Source organism: Pelobates fuscus, chromosome 6 (assembly GCF_036172605.1).
Source record: "Pelobates fuscus isolate aPelFus1 chromosome 6, aPelFus1.pri, whole genome shotgun sequence".
In the NCBI taxonomy this organism is placed as follows: domain Eukaryota; kingdom Metazoa; phylum Chordata; class Amphibia; order Anura; family Pelobatidae; genus Pelobates; species Pelobates fuscus.
The window spans coordinates 37,401,951-37,423,978 of NC_086322.1; the positions used below are offsets into that span (position 1 = coordinate 37,401,951).

A 22,028-nucleotide genomic window follows, 5' to 3' on the forward strand; every position below is an offset into this window, starting at 1 on the left:
TAGAAGCACAAGTAGCCAACTCTTATTTATTTATTTTTATAATTCTTTATTTTTGAAGTGCAGATAATTACACACCATCTCGTCATGCCTCAACAGCATGCGACAAGGGAAACAAGTTACACAGCTTGTAAGCATTAAGGCATTGGTAGAAAAACCTGCACATTTAAAAAAAATTTTTTAAAGGTAAGACGACAGGATTAGGAACATGCTTAGTAGTACTTTCCTAGAGCTATATTCTAACTTAGGTTCTGTTTGTATAGGAAAATAGACAAGATGATATCGTGAGCTTCACTATCACAGAGGGAAACAGCAGCTTGGTTCACCGATTGGTATCACAATTTTAGGTAAAATAGGGAGATAAGTCATGCTATATCATTGCATTTTGTGATTAAGTTGAGCACACTTGGCTTAGTGCCTGGCTGTACCTGCTTTTGTGAGTAATATGGTGAGACAAGAAAACGTATGGTGATATTACTCATATTATGCTTATTTATAAAAGGGAATAACAAGTTAATATAACAATAACACTAAACTATGGTTGTACAGTAAGGAGGTATTTAAGACATTTGTGTGGTATCATATTTGGAGTGCGTATCTACAAGGGCCTGCATAGCCGCGGGAGCAGGTGCTAGCCCATTTATGTCTCCAACATTTAACAGCGATATGCCAATAAAAGAACAGACTTCAGAAGGTGTGTACATGCGTGGGATATGTCAATATTCTGCTAGAAGTGTTGTGCGCCGCTGCGCCAGAAATGGTGGGTCCATTGTACTACATCTATGAGTAGCGTCGCTCTGGTGGCGTGGTGTCACAGCGTATCTATGATTGGTGTAATTCAGAGTTGGCATTTGAGTGTGCCTATATAGTTAAAGTTAAGTGCTTGCGTGAGTGTTAGCGTGTTGGTCAAGCAGTAAAAGGATAACTAACTATGCGGGGCATAGTCTGATTAATTAAAGTTAAGAACTGAGGTGTGGGTGAAAGACTGCGTTATTTTATGTCCTGTTGTGTAGTACTGTTGGGTGGCCCTGCGGTCATGTATAAATGTTGCCTCTGTGTTATAGATGGCATTGCCGCCTTGGGGGCAGTGAATGAGGCGTGGGGGTAGAAGGTGCATGCATTGGGAGATCAGCCAGTCTACGTGGGTAGAAAATCATTTGTAAATTAAAATTTAACAGTTAATAATAATAGTAAATAAAAGTAAAGGTAAGAAGAAAAACAAGAGGAGTAAGTACACAACTTGAGGAGGCAGACGTGCCATCTAATTCATGGGGTTCCCCATGGATACGGGGTTTGAAACTTCAGCCAGGATTCAGGTTGTCACTGCTGCGTATTTTTCCAGTGTGGGTTTCTGCGGGACGAAGGGGGTGGTCCGAACTGGGTCCCAGTTAGGGGTACGTTGTTTCTCTTGTCTGTTTTGGTCGAGGGAGTCCGTTGGCAGTCCCAAAGTGTGCAGCAAAGCCATGGCCTCCCAGAGCTCTTGTATGTGGTGAGTGGTGTCCTCATGGTAGACCTGTAGCGTTCGGGAGGGGCCCCAGTGGTACCGCATGTTGTACTGTTGAAGGAGTGTGATAAGCGGTCTGAGAGATCTGCACCAGGCCAGGGTGCTCCCTGAGAGGTTGGCGTAAAAGGTCAATGTCATTGCTTCAAATTAGGTACAGGGTTTTTCCCTTCAGGGCATTAAGCACGGCGGCCATGTCTGCCCCGCTTCTGATTTGGACCACCAGGTCCCTTGGTACGACAGCTGGTGTCCTGTTGGATCTAGGGATGCGGAAGAGTCCCTCCAGTTGCATTGTTCTAGCTTGTTTTGGAGGCAGCAAGGTCTCCCACAAACGCCTTGTGAAGTGTGGCAATTCCGCGTCCTGGATGGTTTCAGCCACCCCACGCACCTTTAGGTTGTTGCGGCGCCTGGTGTCCTCCTGTGCAATGAAGCAGCATTCATGCATCAGGTTTTGCGCTCGTAGGTCTCCCATCTCCTGTTGGAGTTTGATTATATGTTGGGTGTTCTTGGCCGTTACGCCCTCCAGAGCTCCCAGAGCTGAGGCCTTGTATGTTGCTGCAGACCACTGCCACATCAGCGGAGATATGTTTCTGGAGGTCGGCCAGGAGCTCCTGCAGTACTGCTCTAATTACTGGGGCATTGTCAGGATTGCCTGGCTGCGCTGTGGTCATGGTACCGCCAGCGGGGTCTGTTCCTCCATTCCACCAGAGAAATATATTGAGAAGTCGGATCTGCAGTCAGAGAGGGTGGCCATTTTAGGCCCTTTCGCGCTCTGTATTTTTATAGATTATTACAGATTTCCAAGAATTTGTTTGCATATTTAATTTGTTTTTTTCTATGTCACTATTCATTCGAAATCTGGACATTGGTAATTTGTGTGCTCAATGTCCGGATAGTATCCGATGAAGTGTTTAGATTACGTTTACGTAATTCAGACTTTAGTGAATAAAGCCCATAGGTTGAGCTGTTTTGTGCATGGGCAGTCAGATTAACCTGTGTTGCGCATGCATGAATATCTGGAATTGGTTAGCACCATTTGTTTAAGGTACTCTTTTAAACATGATTGTGAATGACTGTGGCTGGCAAAGGTCTGTTAAATGCCATGCCCCATAGCATCTTACATCAGCCAGCCTGAGTAGCAGCAGGTTAGAAATATACCAAAAGTAACATTCTATAACTGTATGAGTTTACTGGTCAAAATCTAAGTGTCCAAATTACAATTCTGGTTCATGTCTAACATGTATGTGCATCCATACCCTGTAAATATTTTGGCTATTTGATACCTTGGGAGACGTGTGATTTCTACTGAACAAAATAATGGTAATTAAAGTGAACCTGTTCTGAGAAAAACAGCTTACCTTAAATTGCTCCCATACACATTGAATGCACTTTCTATAATAAAGATACATTGTCTTTTCAATGTAAATATAAAGATTTACTCATGGTACTTTTCCTCCATTCCAGTGAAACACTCACTTCTGGACCATTCTCTGCTCCTCCCGAAATCTTCTTTGATTTGCCCTCCTTGTGGGTGAGTCCCAAGCAGGACAAATCATAGAAGATTTCGGGAGTACCGTCAGTATGCTGATTTTGTTGCCAGAGTTGGAACAGAGTGACTTCACATCCCTCAGTTCCTATACACCCTATTCAGAGCTAGAAGCGCCAGCTTGAGAATTTCCATAGCAACCGCAATGCTGCGTTGTGGTTGCTATGGGAGGAGAGCAAAGGGACATTTTTTGCTCTCCCTTGTCAGTCAATGAATCAGCAGGCCAGGCATTGACTGGCAGCTGGGAGAAAATAAAACTTTTAAATAGTTTTTTCTCCTAATCTATACATTTGCTAGCAAAACCTCTAGCACAATGTATAAGTAAAATCTTATGTTCCATCTAGTTAGCATAAATTGTTTGGGGCATGACAGATGCCCTTTAAATAGAAATCCAGGAGCTTCTGTGAGATGTACTTGGTCTTCAAAAAAGCTCTCTCCAGGAGCCATTAAATTTTATACTCTTACTGATGTCTTAAAAGATGCATTTTATTGCTACAAGGGGAATTTTTATAAATATAATTGTACCCAGCTGTTTTATGTGTATCTCACTTAGTACATCTGAAAGAGCCTTATCTACCAAGATTAGTAAAGTACATGTTTTATACCAAATGCTCTTGATGTCTGCCAGGAAATGAGTGTGAGGCTACCTTGTGAAGCAAAGAGTATTAAACTGATGGATCAATCGTGGAAACACTCCCGCACCTCCTTTCCTTTCCTCAAGGGAAATAAAACAAACTAAATTGTGAAAATAAAAAATAATCCTGGGGAATAGGCTTAATAGGAGTCAGTGTCAGCTTACTTTGAAATCAAATGATTTAGCATAATCACGCTTAATGTTTTTCTATAATGTTCCCTGAACATTTTATCCAGCTGAGGAAGCCAATTTGGTGAAACGCGTCCTGGATGAACAGTGAGCAGACAGAATTGCTTTTTGGACTATAAGCCACTAGTGTTATTTTATCTACATACTATTTTAAAGTTACATGTTATATACATTTTTCTATAATAAATTACATATATATATTTTTCATACTTATGGCTTTTATTTCTACCTGCTTTAACAAAGAAGGAATGTGGTCCTTAACCACATACACCTTATGAAACGAGCCGATACATTGGCTCCGGGTTTGTGAGTATATCTACATTACCTCGTACTATACCTCCTATATACATAGACTGTACTACGCTATATGTTCCCTCCTATACCCATTACCTAGGACATTGCACCTGGAGAAAACTTGGACTGAAAGGAGGGTGAGGGTCGCCTCTACGGACCCTAAGGCGCATATACCTGAGCTAGTGTGATAGCTCTTGAAAGTGTGAGTTAGTTATCTACGCACTCCCTTTTTGTATTTACACTTTGTATACAGGTTGCACTATGTTCTGTATATTTGTGTTTTTTGTTTAAGGTTACCCTGAATAGAGTGATACTACTCATAAAAGTATATGATCTATTAAGGTACAGTTAGGATTTCTTTCTATTATTTCTGTATATCCACTACTATTAGAGCGCTACACCGGACATCCCTTCCACTCCCACTATAGTGGATAAACATACCTACCAACATTTCAAATGAACAAAGATGGACGCTTTCATTTTAGGGGTGTGAATGGGGGTGTGGCAGGGGCGAGGCTTTCTTTGAGATTTTAGGTGACTTATTCCCAACAATTTATGTAGCTAAAACATAATTTAGAACAAGAACAATGTATCGTATTTACACAGACTGTTGTCTAAACACATTTATTGTGGTTTAGAGATACATTACTGTGAGTATTATTACTGTGGAGCTCTGTTATACACTCAGGCACACCAACAATATGGAGCTCCTAGAAAAGAGTGACATTGAGAAAGAGATTTGGGTCCAAAATAGGAACTGTCCCTCCTAAACAGGGACACTTGGGAGGTATATTAGGTGTGTACACTCCAATGTTTTCTGTACTGGATCTTTAAAACTGGTATACTGTGTGACAGAGCTACAAAGAGCAGTCACCTAACACAATGACCAACAATGGCGAATGTGGTGAATGTGGTTAAAAAGGGGGCATATAAATGGTGCATGCATTATACCCACCAAGTTATCATAAAGCAGTCCAGGACATATTGACAAATGTTATCCCCTTAAGGACACAACTTCTGGAATAAAAGGGAATCATGACAGAATATTTCCGTCATGTGTCCTTAAGGGGTTAACATTGTTCTAGGTCGCTATTTCACATACTGTATTTAACATTTGTCAGTGATAGAAACAGAATATTAAAAAATAACAAAACCCGTGACAGTGGAACAGTCCCTTTAGATTGAAGACACTTGGCAGGTATGAAATAAACACATTTTTATTGACAACATATTTTTATCATCTTAAATACATAATAAACCTCAAAAAATAGAGTTATGTCTAATGTATTTTTATTTATTTATTTATATAGAAACGTTTTGGCAAGGTTATTATATTTAGATGCGATCCTAATAAATATATGTACTTTCACACCTGTCTGCACAATCTGCCTAGCGTCTGTAGGTGGAATGCAGTTATCTAGAACATTGATCATCTACCAGTGAATACGAATCCTTTAGGAATAGAGGAATGGTCAGCCTTACTGTAGCGATCTCCTGATAAGATCTACACTGTAAAGGTTAAACGCATTAGCTATGTGTCAGTGGATGTTGGTCTCTGGCTAAGTGATTCTATGCAGACACATGCTTTTTGACAAATGGAGATAACTCTTTGGGGGCACGTTTGATGTCTTTTTGACAAATGATAAATTCAGAATCAAACAAATCAAACAAATTAAAAACATGTGCACTAAAAAAAATGTATGCAGAAATAAAAGAAAATGTTGCTTATTTTCCCCCATAAATTTGACATGAAGGCAAATAATCACAACCAAACTTGGCCTGAGAAAAAAAGACAGTTTAGGCAGCATAAGGCACCTAACAACTTTATATAAATAAAGGCTGTTAGGTCCCAAGAGGCCCCTGGGTGCACTCTTACCTTCAGGCTTAACCCCAAAGTTGCCTCCAGCGCTGATCTGAACTCCCCACAGGCAGCATCCGGCTTCTAATGTCTTTTTGATTTCCTAACGCAGCTCAATGAGAAGTCTTTAGAAGACATCTGCTCTTAGTTATTGCTGCCTCTTGAGTTTAGCTATACTGAGCTAAACAACCAGGAAGTAACATGCCCGAATGTCAGCCGTGGGGAGGGGGAGGGCTGTAACAGGTCAGTTTCTAAAAGCGTCAATTTCTATTGAAATCTTAACTCTTTGTAAAATGCAAAAAAGTGGGCACAGTATGCTGAAGTGCTTTAAGGGCCTGGAGTGTCCATTTAACGGCACCAATCAATGTTAAATCAGGTAACTGTGGAATATCTCCAACAGGGAAACATATACAGTACTTGGAAGAGGATCAATTCATTGGAGGCTTGCCATTACTACAAAAGAAATTGTTAAATGAAGAAGCAATAATTAAAGGAACACTATAGACACCTAAATTACTTTAGCTAAATAAAGCAGTTTTAGTGCATAGATCATCCCCCTGCAATTTCACTGCTCAATTCACTGTCATTTAGGAGTTAAATCACTTTGTTTCTGTTTATGCAGCCCTAGCCACACCTCCCCTGGCTATGATTGACAGAGCCTGCATGAAAAAAAAACTGGTTTCACTTTCAAACAGATGTAATTTACCTTAAATAATTGTATCTCAATCTCTAAATTGAACTTTAATCACATACAGGAGGCTCTTTCAGGGTCTAGCAAGCTATTAACATAGCAGGGGATAAGAAAATCTTAATTAAACAGAACTTGCAATAAAGAAAGCCTAAATAGGGTTTCTTTACAGGAAGTGTTTATGGAAGGCTGTGCAAGTCACATGCAGGTAGGTGTGACTAGGGTTCATAAACAAAGGGATTTAACTCCTAAATGGCAGAGGATTGAGCAGTGAGGCTGCAGGGGCATGTTCTATACACCAAAACTGCTTCATTAAGCTAAAGTTGTTCAGGTGACTATAGTGTCCCTTTAAAAACACATCGAATTCAGGCCAAGTAGAGTGAAAGCCACTCCAAGAAGAGTGAAAGATTGTATGATATTTATTGTATTTTTTTTACAGTTTATTTTGTTATTTTTTTACAAAACTGTAAAAAAGAAATAGGGGAAGTGACATATTTACAATTATAGATGAGGTTATAGAGAAGACAAACCTCCTGATATAAATCACAATTTTATGTCGAAATAAAAACCAAATGTCATGCATATTGTATTTTTAAAAGAAAACAGCCTATTGACTATTTAAAGAAACACATTCTATGTACACCACATCCAACTGCAGGAGATCTTTAAAGCTACAAATAAATCACCATTGTGTTAACAAATGGTGCAGTGCCAAATGTGATTTGATAAGATGATTTGCTACAGAGGTCCATAATCTGGGACATGCAGATAGTGTGTGCCTAAAGAGGAAGCTAGACTAGAAACTATCTCTAGAAATCATGGACTAATAGGAGGTATGCCTTTGAACACAAGTGCCCCTATCTCTAATGAAGGTTTGTACCTACTCGCCTTCCATAAAACAGAAGTTAAATCGGAAATGAGTTGGCATTAAAAGACTAATGTCCATGAACCACGTGTCTAAGTAACTATTCCCGGCAGCCTTCATCACTCCAGGATTTGGCAGACAGCATTGCACAGAGCCAATTATTATAGCACATACGGCAAGAATGCTCACGTTAGCTTGTAAATAAAGATCACTTGATATGAGGAGCAACCTTTTTTAGCCTAGGGTATGGGAGTGTGATCTGTTTATTCAACATTTACCACACAGATTTAGGACTATCCTTGTTCTTCTTGTTCCAACCCAAGAAATTAATCAGCTGGGAAGTTTTGTTATGAGCCATTTGTAATTATCTCAGATACTTTGAAATTGTGGAGTTTTTTGGGGGGTTGACCTATTTACAAAATGCCTACAGTGTATTCACTAATCTGAGAAATGTGGAGAATTGACAAAGTAATTGTGCAAATGGAAACCAAAATAGTGAAATTGTAAAAATTCACCAACTCTCGATATTTCCCTTTTTTGGCCCGACATTTTGCACAATTAATTTGCGGAACCTCTCTAAGTTGTCCCAAGCATATATATGAATTCAATTCAAGTAATTCTAATCTAATTATTTCACGCTAATTATTCTAATAACCTACTGGCACAGTCAAAGTAAAGTTTGACTCAACTCTAAATACACATAAAGTCACTGCACACAAAATACATTATCAAATAGTGGAAGTAATATTTTTACCTGTGCATGTGGACCACATATGAAGCTCATTATCTCATCTCACAAAGCTCTAAGTGGAGACACCAATAACTTAAATAAGAGAATACTCATTTCTAATGTGAGGTGCAGACTACCATATGTTGAAAGAGTCGGAGAGCCTTTTCCAGAGCTATCTGTATATGTGGAATAATTAAAGCACTCCACACCCATTTAAAAGGCAATTTATAAAAGTCAGCAATTGTATTATTAAATAATACAAATCATTATCTGGAAATCTATTCATAAACAGAGCTATACATAGGACACAAATTTAGGCTGGAAGAAAGGAGATTTCAACTAAGGCAAAGAAAATGTTTTTTTTTTTTTTACAGTAAGAGTAATAAGGATATAGAATTCTCTGCCTGAAGAGGTGGTTTTATCAGAGTCCATACCTGCAAAAACATAACATACAGGGATATAATTTCTAATTAGTGGGGTAATAGCTGCTTGATCCAAGGAGACATCTGACTGCTATTTTGGGGTCAAAAATGATTTTTTTCCTAGTTTGTTGCAAAATTGGAAGCGCTTCAGACTGGGTTTTTTGCTTTCTTTTGGATCAACAGCAAAGAAATGTGAGGAAGGCTGAACTTGATGGACGCAAGTCTCTTTTCAGCTATGTAACTATGTAAATATTTAATAATAAAACAACCCTCTAGGCCATCTATCAAACTTTCTACTTCCAAACTTTCCTGAGCTAGCGAAATTGGCGGGTGCAATCTACTAAAATGCATGCGTGTATTAAGTTGGGGTATATCTACTCAACTTTTTGCTTTTTTTTTTTTAAATGTATTTGCATTGTAGATTGTTCCTTTAAATATATAACAGTTACAGAGCAATTCAAATCCAAATATTTTGCCTTTAAACTACAGTTATTTTATAAAAGTATGCTATCTATGTTGCTTTAATACAGTAAAATGATCAAAGAATGCTTGGAATGTGCATAATGCTAAACTAGGAATAAGAAAAGTGACTGTGAAGTTTCATACTAAGCAGACTGCCAGGGCCAATTGGGTCTCATCAGCTGTCACAATACTTGTACTTGTAACTGAATGCACTGCATGGTCCCATTTTTTTTTTTTGTAATAAACGCTCTCACTAGAACTGCATTGATATTTATCAAATATGATCTATACAGACTTCATTGATGACTCACTGGCAAACAGGGATGAGATATACCAAGCCAGTATCACAGTCTGGTATGCCTACAGGTAGAAAAAAATTGTGGTTTAAAAAAAAAAAAAAAAATCTAGACTATTTTAGTCAACATTAGTCATCGGTTTTTTAGTTTCCAACAATTCTCAGTTTAGTGAATAAGCCCCATAGTTTTGTCCGTTTATGTCTTTCAGTTCCATTTGCTATTCTAGCAATTGTTTTTTTAACTCTTTGGATGCTGGAGCAGAGGGAAGCTTTGTCATTGTTTGATGGCCAGGCACTCAAATGGTTAATTACTGAAGCTTCCCATTAATAAGTATCTTACACATTACTAAGCAAATGTAGATGGTTGGAGAGAGCCAATCAATGTGAACTAATTAGCAGTAAACTAAACAAGTAGTATTAAGCTTACATTTGCTGCATAGGAAGATATGCACAGTTAATTTGTCTACATTCAAAGAGTGCAATAAAATGATAGAGGGTCACGTTACAGCTCTAGGGGCTGTATTGGAGTTATGGAAATAGTGATTAGCTCTGCGATATCGTTTAAAGTCTATTACTATAGTGAGTCAACATAGTCTGGCGATACCGTGCAATGAAAAGTATTATTTGTGATACAGCGTTAAGCCCTTCAGTGCTGTTTTGTGTTCTCTAGCGCTACTGTTTTACCAACATTTACATTCTTCCAGCCCGCTAGTACATTTTATGGATGGAATACAGTAAAGAAACCTGGGCCCTATCCTAATAACCATGGTACTGACAGACACGTATGAATGTTTTATATTGCAGGGCTCTGCACAGAAAGTATTTTAAAGGAACACTATAGTCACCTAAATTACTTTAGATCATTCCCCTGCAATTTCACTGCTCAATTCACTGTCATTTAGGAGTTAAATCACTTTGTTTCTGTTTATGCAGCCCTAGCCACACCTCCCCTGGCTATGATTGACAGCATGAAAAAAAACAAACTGGTTTCACTTTCAAACAGATGTAATTTACCTTAAATAATTGTATCTCAATCTCTAAATTGAACTTTAATCACGTACAGGAGGCTCTTGCATGGTCTAACAAGCTATTAACATAGCAGGGGATAAGAAAATCCTAATTAAACAGAACTTGCAATAAAGAAAGCCTAAATAGGGCTCTCTTTACAGGAAGTGTTTATGGAAATCTGTGCAAGTCACATGCAGGGAGGTGTGACTAGGGTTCATAAACAAAGGGATTTAACTCCTAAATGGCAGAGGATTGAGCAGTGAGGCTGCAGGGGCATGTTCTATACACCAAAACTGCTTCATTAAGCTAAAGTTGTTCAGGTGACTATAGTATTCCTTTAAAGAAAAGCTGTGACTCACACAGGGTTATTCACTAAAACAAGAGTTGTCAGAAATTCAACATCAATTTTAAATTTAAAGGGACACTATAGTTGCCAAATCAACTTTAGCTTAACACTATAGGCACCCAGGCCACTTCAGCTCATTGAAGTGATCTTGGTGTAGTATCCCAGCCCCCTTAACCATGCAATTTTAATTATTGCAGTTTTTGATCTGTTAACAGTTGCTAGACCTTGCAAGAGCCTCCTGTGTGCAATTCAAGTTCAATTTACAGAGTAGGATATACCAATTTCTGAAGTAAGTTAACATCTGATTATAAATTAAATCTTTGTTTTTCATGCAGGCTGTGTCAGTCATAGCCAGGGAAAGTGTGTCAACAGAAACAAAAGTGATTTAACTCCTAAATGGCAGAGAATGGATCAGTGAGCAGAAGCATGATTTACACACCAAAACTGCTTCATTTAGCTAAAGTTGTTTTGGTAACCATAGTTTCCCTTTAACCCCTTAAGGACCAAACTTCTGGAATAAAAGGGAATAATGACATGTCACACATGTCATGTGTCCTTAAGGGGTTAAGGCCAAAATAGCCAAACTGGAAATATTCTCCAAGTCACTAATGCCTCCACATTGGCTGCTATGCCATTAAATGTTATAATTCACTTTGTATTCTCACTTTGAATAACCCTGATTATTACAATTCATATGAATGCTACATACACTGCCAGTATTACTGTTAGTACAGAGCCTGGCACAACTAATTAATCAAGGCAGTTCCTTTGGGATTTATTCCTGGTTAACAAATTAATTTAATGACAATGATTTTAGTCTCAGGTGGGGTTGGGGCTTAACATTGTGTCCGATACTTTGTATCTGCTGTGATTGTCTGATAATGCAGTGTCTGTAATGTTCAACTGGATGTTTACAATCCCTATGGGGCTGCAGAATGAAAGGCTTATCGTGGCTAACTTTTGGGATGTAAAAGTTATTTGTTGATAGAGAAGCATTACATTGAGTCATGAACTCCAGACCATTTAGTTAACCCCAGAGGTTCTGTATGTGAAATTAACAGGGTTATTCACTGAAGTGAGGATTTAAGGTGAATTTAAAGGGAATTTCAAATTTACGGTCAAAGTAATCGAACCGAATAACATTCTCGGTTAAGCTGGTTATACTCTTGGCTTGGCTACTCTGGCCCTAAATTCAGAATTTACTTTGAATACACACTTCAGTAAATATCCCTGTCAGTACTGAAACAGGACATCGTTTGTACAGCGCTATGGAATATTGCTGGCGCTAAATAAATAATAAAAAAATAATAATATTAATGTAAATAGAGATCTATGAATGTATTCTCGCTCAAACAAATTTTCATGGGTCTCTGCAGAAAATTCCCAGAATGCAGCAGAATTAAAGTGATTGAGGCAAGAGCAGAATTAAATATGTTCATAGATCTTTAGTGCAATATTACTTTTAGGGGCTTTAACCCCTTAAGGACCAAACTTCTGGAATAAAAGGGAATCATGACGTGTCAGACACGTCATGTGTCCTTAAGGGGTTAAATACCACTTGCAAAGCAACACACTTCAGCCATGTTGGTGTGGATAATTGAATACTGTTAATTCAGTGACAGAGAGTCTCCCAGAGAGTCTGTGAGTGTTTTTATAACAGTGTCCCATCCTGTAGACACTTATCTGAATTCAATGCCTTTTTTTTAATCACTTTTACCCAGGTTCCTAACCGCAGGACACTGATTGCACCTGGTAACTAACCTTTCATGCCCTTGGAATGGAAATACTAGCTGTATTGTTCCAGATAATGTGTATAGATTTTATTAGACCTAACGAATTGTGGAACGACAAGCTTTCTAGAGATCTTTCCTTTCTCAAGTATAAAGCATTTCGCAGGAAAACAACACATTCAATGTGAATCCAAAGTACATTTCAAACTAGCCGAGCTGGGAACATTCTCTAAGCCAGCTATGCTCTTAGTTCTGCTACTCTGGCCTTACATTTAAAATTCACTTTGAATTATTATTATTATTATTATTTATATAGCGCCATCAGATTCCATAGCGCTGTACAATGGGTGGACTAACAGACATGTAATTGTAACCAGACAACTGGACGTACAGGAACAGGGAGGTGGAGGGCCCTGCTCAATGAGCTTACATTCTAGAATTCACACTTATTATAAATCCCTGGATCACAACTCAACTTTGATTTCTATCAGGGGTATTCACTAGGGTGTGAATTCATAGTGAAGTTTGAATAGTGAATTCATAGTGAATTCTCAGTTAAGTAAATAACAATCCTGTATGTTTGGATTTTCTCTCCATAAAGCCTGTCATTCCACAATGTTACTCCATTAGACAAAGTATTAATTTAGTCTTTTATACCCTCATGGTTTATGGACGGAGGACAGGGACCCTCCAGATGTTTGCATTCCTTCCTAGTACTCAAACCCCTGAGCAATGTTTGATTTGAAATGAATTGCCTACATCACCTGTTACAGGTCAGCAAATAACACAAAACACATATCTAAATATAGTATGTGCTACAGTATATAAAACGTCTTGTCATGAAATGACATGGTAAGATTGCTTAACTATATCAGAATATTTACCCCAAACTAAACCGAGGGAGATTATATGAAAACAGCAATCCCAGTCACCTTGTCCATCACACGGCATACTGTGTGTACAGAAAGCACAGCAAATATCCTTAATATGTCCCTGTGTGTACAAAGCATTGTGCTGGTCATTTGTCAATGTGCAGGTATAGCATTAATAGTGAATGTGTATGAGTTATAGTGAGCATTAATAATACACCAATATGTATTCACTGACACTGCCAGTATCCATGTGAGGAGCACATTATCAATAATAGGTATCAATATGCTAGGGACAAGTACAGAGCACAGTGTCAGTAACATGCCAGTCTGTATCTAAGTACAGAGTACTTTGTCAGTAACATTCCAGTCTGTATCTAAGTACAGAGCACAGTGTAACATGCCAGTCTGTATCTAAGTACAGAGCACAGTGTAACATGCCAGTCTGTATCTAAGTACAGAGCACAGTGTCAGTAACATGCCAGTCTGTATCTAAGTACAGAGTACTTTGTCAGTAACATTCCAGTCTGTATCTAAGTACAGAGCACAGTGTAACATGCCAGTCTGTATCTAAGTACAGAGCACAGTGTAACATGCCAGTCTGTATCTAAGTACAAAGCACAGTGTAACATGCCAGTCTGTATCTAAGTACAGAGCACAGTGTCAGTAACATGCCAGTCTGTATGTACAGAGCACAGTGTCAGTAACATGCCAGTCTGTATCTAAGTACAGAGTACTTTGTCAGTAACATTCCAGTCTGTATCTAAGTACAGAGTACTTTGTCAGTAACATTCCAGTCTGTATCTAAGTACAGAGCACAGTGTCAGTAACATGCCAGTCTGCATCTAAGTGCAGAGCACAGTGTTAGTAACATGCCGGTCTGTATCTAAGTACAGAGAACAGTGTCAGTAACATGCCAGTCTGTATCTAAGTGCAGAGCACAGTGTCAGTAACATGCCAGTCTGCATCTAAGTGCAGAGCACAGTGTTAGTAACATGCCGGTCTGTATCTAAGTACAGAGAACAGTGTCAGTAACATGCCAGTCTGTATCTAAGTGCAGAGCACAGTGTTAGTAACATGCCAGTTTGTATCTAAGTGCAGAGCACAGTGTCAGTGATATATCATCCGTCTGTAAATATGGTGAACAATGTCAGTGATACAATATTGTGTACAGATTCGGGTAAAACCACACTGGCAGTATATGCAGTATGCACATAGTCACTGCAGTGCAAATAATAGTCCAATATGATAATGAGTATGTACAAAATCTAGTATATATGTCACAATAGTGCATGTACAGAGCATAGTGTCAGTAATAGATCAGATAGAATCACACTGCCAGTATATATTTCCATTACATGATACACAGTATATTATAGCTCATTGAGAATGTATGTGCAGTGGCATTAACACTGCATTGCATTGTATTAACACAGGTGATTACTGTGCCCCTAATATGCAATTTTCTAAGACAATGGACAGCATTGAGCCAGAGCTAGTGTACACACAATAATCTGATACCAATACAATGTTACTGTATGTAGTACAAACAGCACAATGACAGATTTTATAGTATAATAAAATATCAACTCCATCTGTTATTGTAAATCGCTGTGGAATATGTTGGAGCTATATAAATAATAATAATAATGCTAATAATAATAATAATCAAAACGTGTATTATTCACTAAATAGTAAATGGTAGTAATTTGATGAGAGGGGTGTATGTGAAATTTGTAGGTATATTATTGTTGACTTTAGCATTTTTTCCAACATTTTTGACCCACTGTACTTCCCTCATCAGTGTCAATAATTCACTGTTTAGTAAATAACTGTCAAGATATGTGTATGTGAACCTAGATATCTGAATGACTCAGACTGTGCAGACCCCAAGTCACTCTGCTAACAAAAACATATGGATTTGTATTTAACAATTAAATGGAGTGTCAGAGGGCTGTGCAAGAACTTTAATTTCTCACTTTGTCACGGTCTGCCTGATGGACTTGTAATAATATCTAAATACATTGTATGCACTGCATTGATTGCTGTTGTTGTAGGGATAATATGCAGTACAAATAATTGTGCCTTATATAAATCCTTCTGGTGCATCAAGGGGTTAATAATGGCTGGACACATCTTACTGCCCCAGTGCCCCCCCTCTCCCCCCACCCCCAGCTAATAGAGTTAAATGGCTTAGTATTGTCAGGAATGGCATACACAGATACATATTACAATTGCATTGATAAGACAAACAGCTGCTAGTTGTGTTGCAACATTATCAGTTCTACCTGTGATCACTGTGAGTTCCACCAGGTCCCAAGGAACAGAACAGTTCATTCAGTGTATGAGAAGAATCTAAACAATGCCAGTAGTGGGGGGATAATGATTGTGTGATGTTAGCTATTGTTACAATCTAGAGTTGTGTTTTGGTTACATCATCATAGTCCAGCTGTGTGTTTATCTATTGGGTTGAATGACCACTTGTGTATCAACCATCAATGCAGAGTGTAATAAAGGCTGAATTATTTCTTGTGTCCCCCAAATGAGGTAGTCATTTCCCATCTATCTTCTGCAACCTAAACAGGTCAAATATTTCACTTCTCCAGCAAGAAACTCCCTGGGGTCAAAGGCTGTGATATGTCACCCTAGAGGTCTATCTGCCTTGGCTAGGGAATGTGCTGTGAAAGTGCAACTTAGTGTCCCTTTAAATCCCCGAACTAACAACATGTTGTTACAATGCGCTCCCAGCATTCATTCTGCAGAAGGCCACTCACATTGCAAATATTTGGGAATAATGAAACCCAGAGGCACACTCTTACTGTCTGTTTAAAATATCCACTTAATGTGCAGGTACAGGTACTTCAGGTTCAGAATTGGTGATGTGCAGAGAGCTGAGAGATTTGTATATTTGATAAAGCATTTAAAGACATCCTTATCTTTGAAATGAATGTAAAATAAATAAATTAATAAATAAAGCTTTTATATGATCAAATATTTCTAACGGGATTTCCTGAGCAAATATTCTCAAACAAATATATGTATTATGCACACATGACTGTGTGTTGTGTGTGTGCCTGTGTGTGTGTGTGTGCCTGTGTGTGTGTGTGCCTGTGTGTGTGTGTGTGTGTGTGTGTTTGTGTGTGTGCGTGTGTGTGCCTGTGTGTGTGTGTGTGTGTGTGCTTGTGTGTGTGTGTGTGTGTGTGTATACCATTAACACGTGCAGAATACACTATATATGTGAAAACTAGTATAATTATACACAACAGTTGCTCTTCATGCAAAATTAATTTAAAAATAATATTTAGGTACAGTTATTTGACAATAGTAATTGCAGCATCATTATAACCATTCATGTAATATTTGGTTGGTGAAATATCTTACATATTGCTTTGACAGTGAATATGACAGCCATTGAATGCCATAACATTTAATGATACCATTGATGTTTCTAACTGATTGATAGTAAGTTTTGCTTTGATTGACGGATTTCTCCGCAAGAAGTATAGCTGAACTGAATAGAGTGAAGTACATATTGGCACATATTGCATAGCAGAGATGCTATACATGAGATATCACCTGTGGAAGCAAGGATGGTCAGAAGCTGAAGCACATCACACAACATGGAAGCTTGAGTTTCCACCTACCTAATGGTAACACCAGAAAGAAGGGCAACCAGCAGAGGATAAATACCCCTACTACGATGGCCAGTGTCTTTGCAGCTTTCTTCTCCCTGGAGAACTTGAGAAGCCTTACAGAAAGAGAACTCCTGAAATTATGTCCTCCTTTATTCCTTGCGCTGGAGCTGGAGTCCTCTAAGACACTTCTGCAGTGGATCCTGAGGACAACTTCCATGGACTTGTTTCTTTCCTTCTTTACTCCAGCCTCCAGGCTCTTTGTCGTCCTCCTGGCCACAATGTAGACTCTGAAGTACATGACCAGGATCACCAACAAAGGTAAGTAGAAGGAGAAGAGGGAGGAAAATAGAGCGTATCCAGGTTCTTCGGTAATACTGCACTTACTGTCATCTGGAGGTGGAGGTTCCTTCCACCCGAGGAGAGGTCCAATTGAAATCACCATGGAGGAAATCCAAAGTAGAAGCAGAATAACCACAGCCTTCTTCTCGGTCATTATAGTAGGGTACTTGAGGGAGTATTTTACCCCTACATACCTGTCAATGGATATGATGCACAAGCTCATGATGGAAGCAGTGCAGCATAGGACATCCACAGCTGCCCAAATGTCGCAGAAAATCCTTCCAAAAGCCCAGAAGCCCAGGACCTCCAGGGTAGCAGAGAAGGGGAGCACGGTGGTGCTGAGCAGGAGGTCTGCAATGGCCAAGTTGATGATAAAGTAATTGGTGACTGTCTGGAGCTGCCTGTTGCATGCCACAGATAGAATGACCATGATATTCCCCACGATGGCAAACAGAATGAAAACAGCCAGGACAACACCAACACTGATGGCTTGTAGGTCCAGGGCCACGGCCAAAGAGGTGCCATTTGTGGAGTCCTCAGTCTCATTATACCCCAGAGCAGAGACACTCTGATTCTCTGAGTGATTCCCAATACTGCTGTCATTTGTCAAATCTGAAAAAGTCATGTTAGCACCCTTGTATCTCCATGTAAGGGGACTTGGTTCTCAAGCTCATTCCATGAGGAGGCTCAGGCATCCTCTCTCTCTATCTCCTTGACACAGAGAGCTCTTCAAAGTCCAGAGAGCTCTTCAGATGCGTTTGGATGTGCCCATCTCCAGCCCACCAGCTCCAGAGAGTGAGCATCAGAAGGTGAGTCAGGAGACCTCTGGAGAAACTTTTCAGCCCATTTCACGTTCCATGAGTGATACTGTGTCTGAGCAGACTTGTTCAGCACAGCAGCAGCAACTGTAAAAACTCCTCCCCAGAGTCTTCTCAATGATGCTTCAAACAGACGGTGAGGGAGACATGCCCAGCGTTCAAGGTAAAACAAAACGGCATTAGCTGGTAGTAAATTCCAAGTGTCCTCTCTTGCAGTAGATCCCCCAATGCTGCGCTTTATTATCAGTCGGAGTTATGTGGGAAAAGTCTGGCTGAATGGATAAGAAGCTTCCTCTTACTGTAATTCATTCACTTTGGCAGGTCCCCTCCCCTAATCCGCTCACTGTTCCTCTGTGATGTGAGGGTGAATTGGTTTTGCATTATTCACAGATACCGCTAGAGGGCAGCAGACGACCTATGTTTTCTATAGAATACACACATAACAAGTGATCAAAGTGTTTTTTTTGTTTTTTTTTCAAAGTTGTTTCTATGTTCTAATCTTTGTTTTTCCATCTTTTTAGGAGTCATTGCAACAGACCCACTTTAACTAGCTGAGATACTTTATTTGTTAAAGGCTTAAGCCTACAAACATATGTTTTCCAGAGTGATTAATTAGAGCCTGCAGTGAGGCTTTGCATGTTATCTGTGCTATCAGAATTCAGTATCTTGAGATCTCTGATTGCTTCGCTTCTAGACTCTGGTTGACTAAGATGCAGTCAGCAGTCAATCAGTTTACTCTATTGAAAAGGGACAGCTCTCCAAAAGCTGTACAACCACAGCTCCCATGATGCTTTGCTGCCATAGACTTTTTTCCTCTGGTCTATAGTATACTCAAAGTTCATAGAACACAGATAAGACAGACACTTCTGCAGATGGGACTCATTTCAGCTGCTGCACATCATCGTAGATGTCAATCATCATTAAAAAAAAAAAAAAAAAGCTGCTGTGGATTACAGCCTGAATCAGAATTAATAAAATTTACAGGTATGCTAATCCACATGTTATAGGTTGATATATGTTGCCTTAATCTGGCTGTGACTTCATGATTCATTTCCCCCCTCATCTATAACATGTATAATGATGATTGATAGCTGTGCCATGTAGAATTATAAAAAGCATTTGTGGTGATATGTCTTAGATAGATGATCGTTTTACCTAGTGCATCCTTAAAATAACTAGGGTGTATTATTTTTTATATTAAATGTAATTTTTCATTAAATGTCTGCATAAGTAATTTGAGTATACGATAGTGAATGAGCAAAACCGTTGTATACATACTAAAACCAGAAAAGATAGGGAGTTTCCCTGTGAGCTTGCAATCTAATCATAAGGAAATACTCAATACCTGCAGAAATGTAATATTCCTCAACCCTTCTGTTCCTGTGCGTCCAACATGTCTGGTTATAATTACGTGTCTGTTAGTCCACTTATTGTACAGCGCTACGGAATTTGCTGGCGCTATATAAATAATAAAATAATAATAATAATAATCTAGCATATTGATTCTCACAAGACAGAGACACATTTCAACGAGAGGAAAACGGTGCATCTTACTTTTATTTGTATCTTCATCAGCAATCTGTAAATGTCATGTTTACATCAAACCATTTTTGAGACTTTTAGCCAAATTGTCTTATTAGCTTTAATTCATTTCCAGATGGGAATTCCGCTTTTAATCGGGCAATACATGAAAAAAAAACATATTTTGAGGATTGTGTTTACCTTATAACAGGCCTCATGTTATGCTTACCTTATTACAGGCGTAAAGTCAATTGGGATGATTTAGTAAAATAAGAATTGCCGTAAATTCAAATTTACATGTGAAATTCAGATTTGGCCTGGAGACTTTATCTAATTCAGCTATTTTAGCCTAACTTTTTAAATTCTCTTTGAATCCCTGACCATTCTCACATTAGGTAATAACCCTGTACGTGTTAGTGGCACATCTTGGAGGTGGTTTGAGGAAAAACTATGTGACGCAGCACACTGGTTAAAAACACAACAGAACTGACCTAGTATTGTATGTGTGTTTTTGTTTTGAAGGGATAAAGTTATTATAGTATGGACAAACTTACAAAAACAAGAAAAATACATTTTGCATCATTAGTTGCTATACCTGGTAGTTAAATGCAGACGTGATAGGAAGTGTATTAGTGAATTGAGTGATTAAAAGCAGTAATACACTGGATCTCTGACCATTGACTCTATCCATGTACCAGGATAGAAACCGTGTCTCTTCAATAATTGATGAACTAAAGTCCCATAATCCTCGGTGAGTTTGAGTATGAAACAGACGCACATTGTGGAGGTCAGTTTATGATTCACATCATTGTATTTTATTTACTTTTTAAAAATCATAAAACAACAAACTGTTGGGCAGACAAAGCACACAGTTATGCATATACTGCATATTTAAATTGCTGCAATCATTAGCCGAAATTTTAAATGTCATTGCATTTTTTTTAGAACGCAGGATCACACCATTGTTAAATACTGTGATGTCAGCAATGATAATAATATTAAAAGTGCTGCCACTAAGAGGGATTGTTAGTGTGATGCAAAAGGATAGGTCAATTTCCGGACTGGGGGGTGGCTAGAGTGATCTCTTGTTAGGGGGAGTTTAAGGTTATGGGGGACTTACAGTTTGAAGAGCATCTCCCTTAAAGATGTTGGCCAAGGTCTAAACCCACTAACACCCCATAGCCTGTTGGTTTTTTTTTTTTAACTTACATTTGTATTAAAGGGTTTTTTTTTTGTATTATTATTTATTTTTTGTGCATTATGATACATAAGAGAGTGGTAAGACATTATGTGGATGAGATTCAATGGTCTATGGCGCAGCATAGTTGAAAATAACATGAGAGAACTTAGCACATTTTTATATAATACAAATACAAGATGGTGTAACAAACTAGATTCATCGGGTTAGGTGTTTATAGAACGTTTGGTCGGATGGAGGGAGTTATGCCTAGTGGCAATTGCGTTAAGACATATTAATAATCATAATAATAACAAACTTGGTTAGACAGTGTAGTTGCTAGTGTAAAATAAGCTTGTCTCCGCTTAACAATGCTAGGTTTCGTCTATTTAGGTAACAAGCTAGTAGGTTATATTGTCCTGGGCAGTTTTGGACAGAGTGCCGTGTTAGCTACTACTATATGCCAAACATTATGTTAATAGCCATGTTGGACCTTGTTGCCAATACGAATTACATTGCTACGTGAGTGTTAAGCTATATGTACTTATATGTGAGAGACTGTTGTATTAAAGGTTTTAAGCTTTTTTTTGTTTTTTTGTTTAGGGGAATATAATTTAGAAGGTAAAAGGGAGGGAAGGAGTAGTATGGGATACAACAAATTCTAAGTCACGTAGTTATGCACAGAATTTACATTAGGAAGCCCAAACAAGCTCCCTAAGCCATGTGTCCTGGGGATGCAATTTTCCCGGGCTCATAACTGTCAATAACTTAGTAAGTGCAGTATTTCAAGCTAAAACACTGAAATTTAGTGTAAAAGTAAAAATAGCCAAACTAAATCAGCTGTGCTTTCAGTTCCGCTATTCTGGCCTTCTGGCCTCTGACCACTCTACTGCCAGGAAAACATACTCGTTTTCCTGGCACTATAGTGCCCTGAGGGTGCCCCCACCCTCAGGGTCCCCCTCCCACCCGGCTCCCACCTTTTTCCAGCGCTGGGCGGGGAGCTCTCCTCCTCCTCTCCGCCTCCGTTCCGCCCCGTCGGCTGAATGCGCATGCGCGGCAAGAGCTCTGCGCGCATTCAGCCGGTCTCATAGGAAAGAATTTGCA

At 38.8% G+C, this 22,028-nt stretch overlaps 1 protein-coding gene across 1 annotated transcript in view; it reads right to left on the reverse strand.

Moving 5' to 3' along the window:
* ADRA1D (adrenoceptor alpha 1D) overlaps window positions 1-18,429 on the reverse strand; it is a 176,611-nt gene extending 158,182 nt beyond the window's left edge. The window contains exon 1 of the mRNA XM_063459811.1: window positions 17,079-18,429. Coding sequence (XP_063315881.1) covers window positions 17,079-18,033 — 955 coding nt within the window. The 5' untranslated portion in view covers window positions 18,034-18,429. The remainder of the gene's footprint in view (window positions 1-17,078) is intronic.
* Between the last annotated feature and the right edge of the window lie 3,599 nt (window positions 18,430-22,028).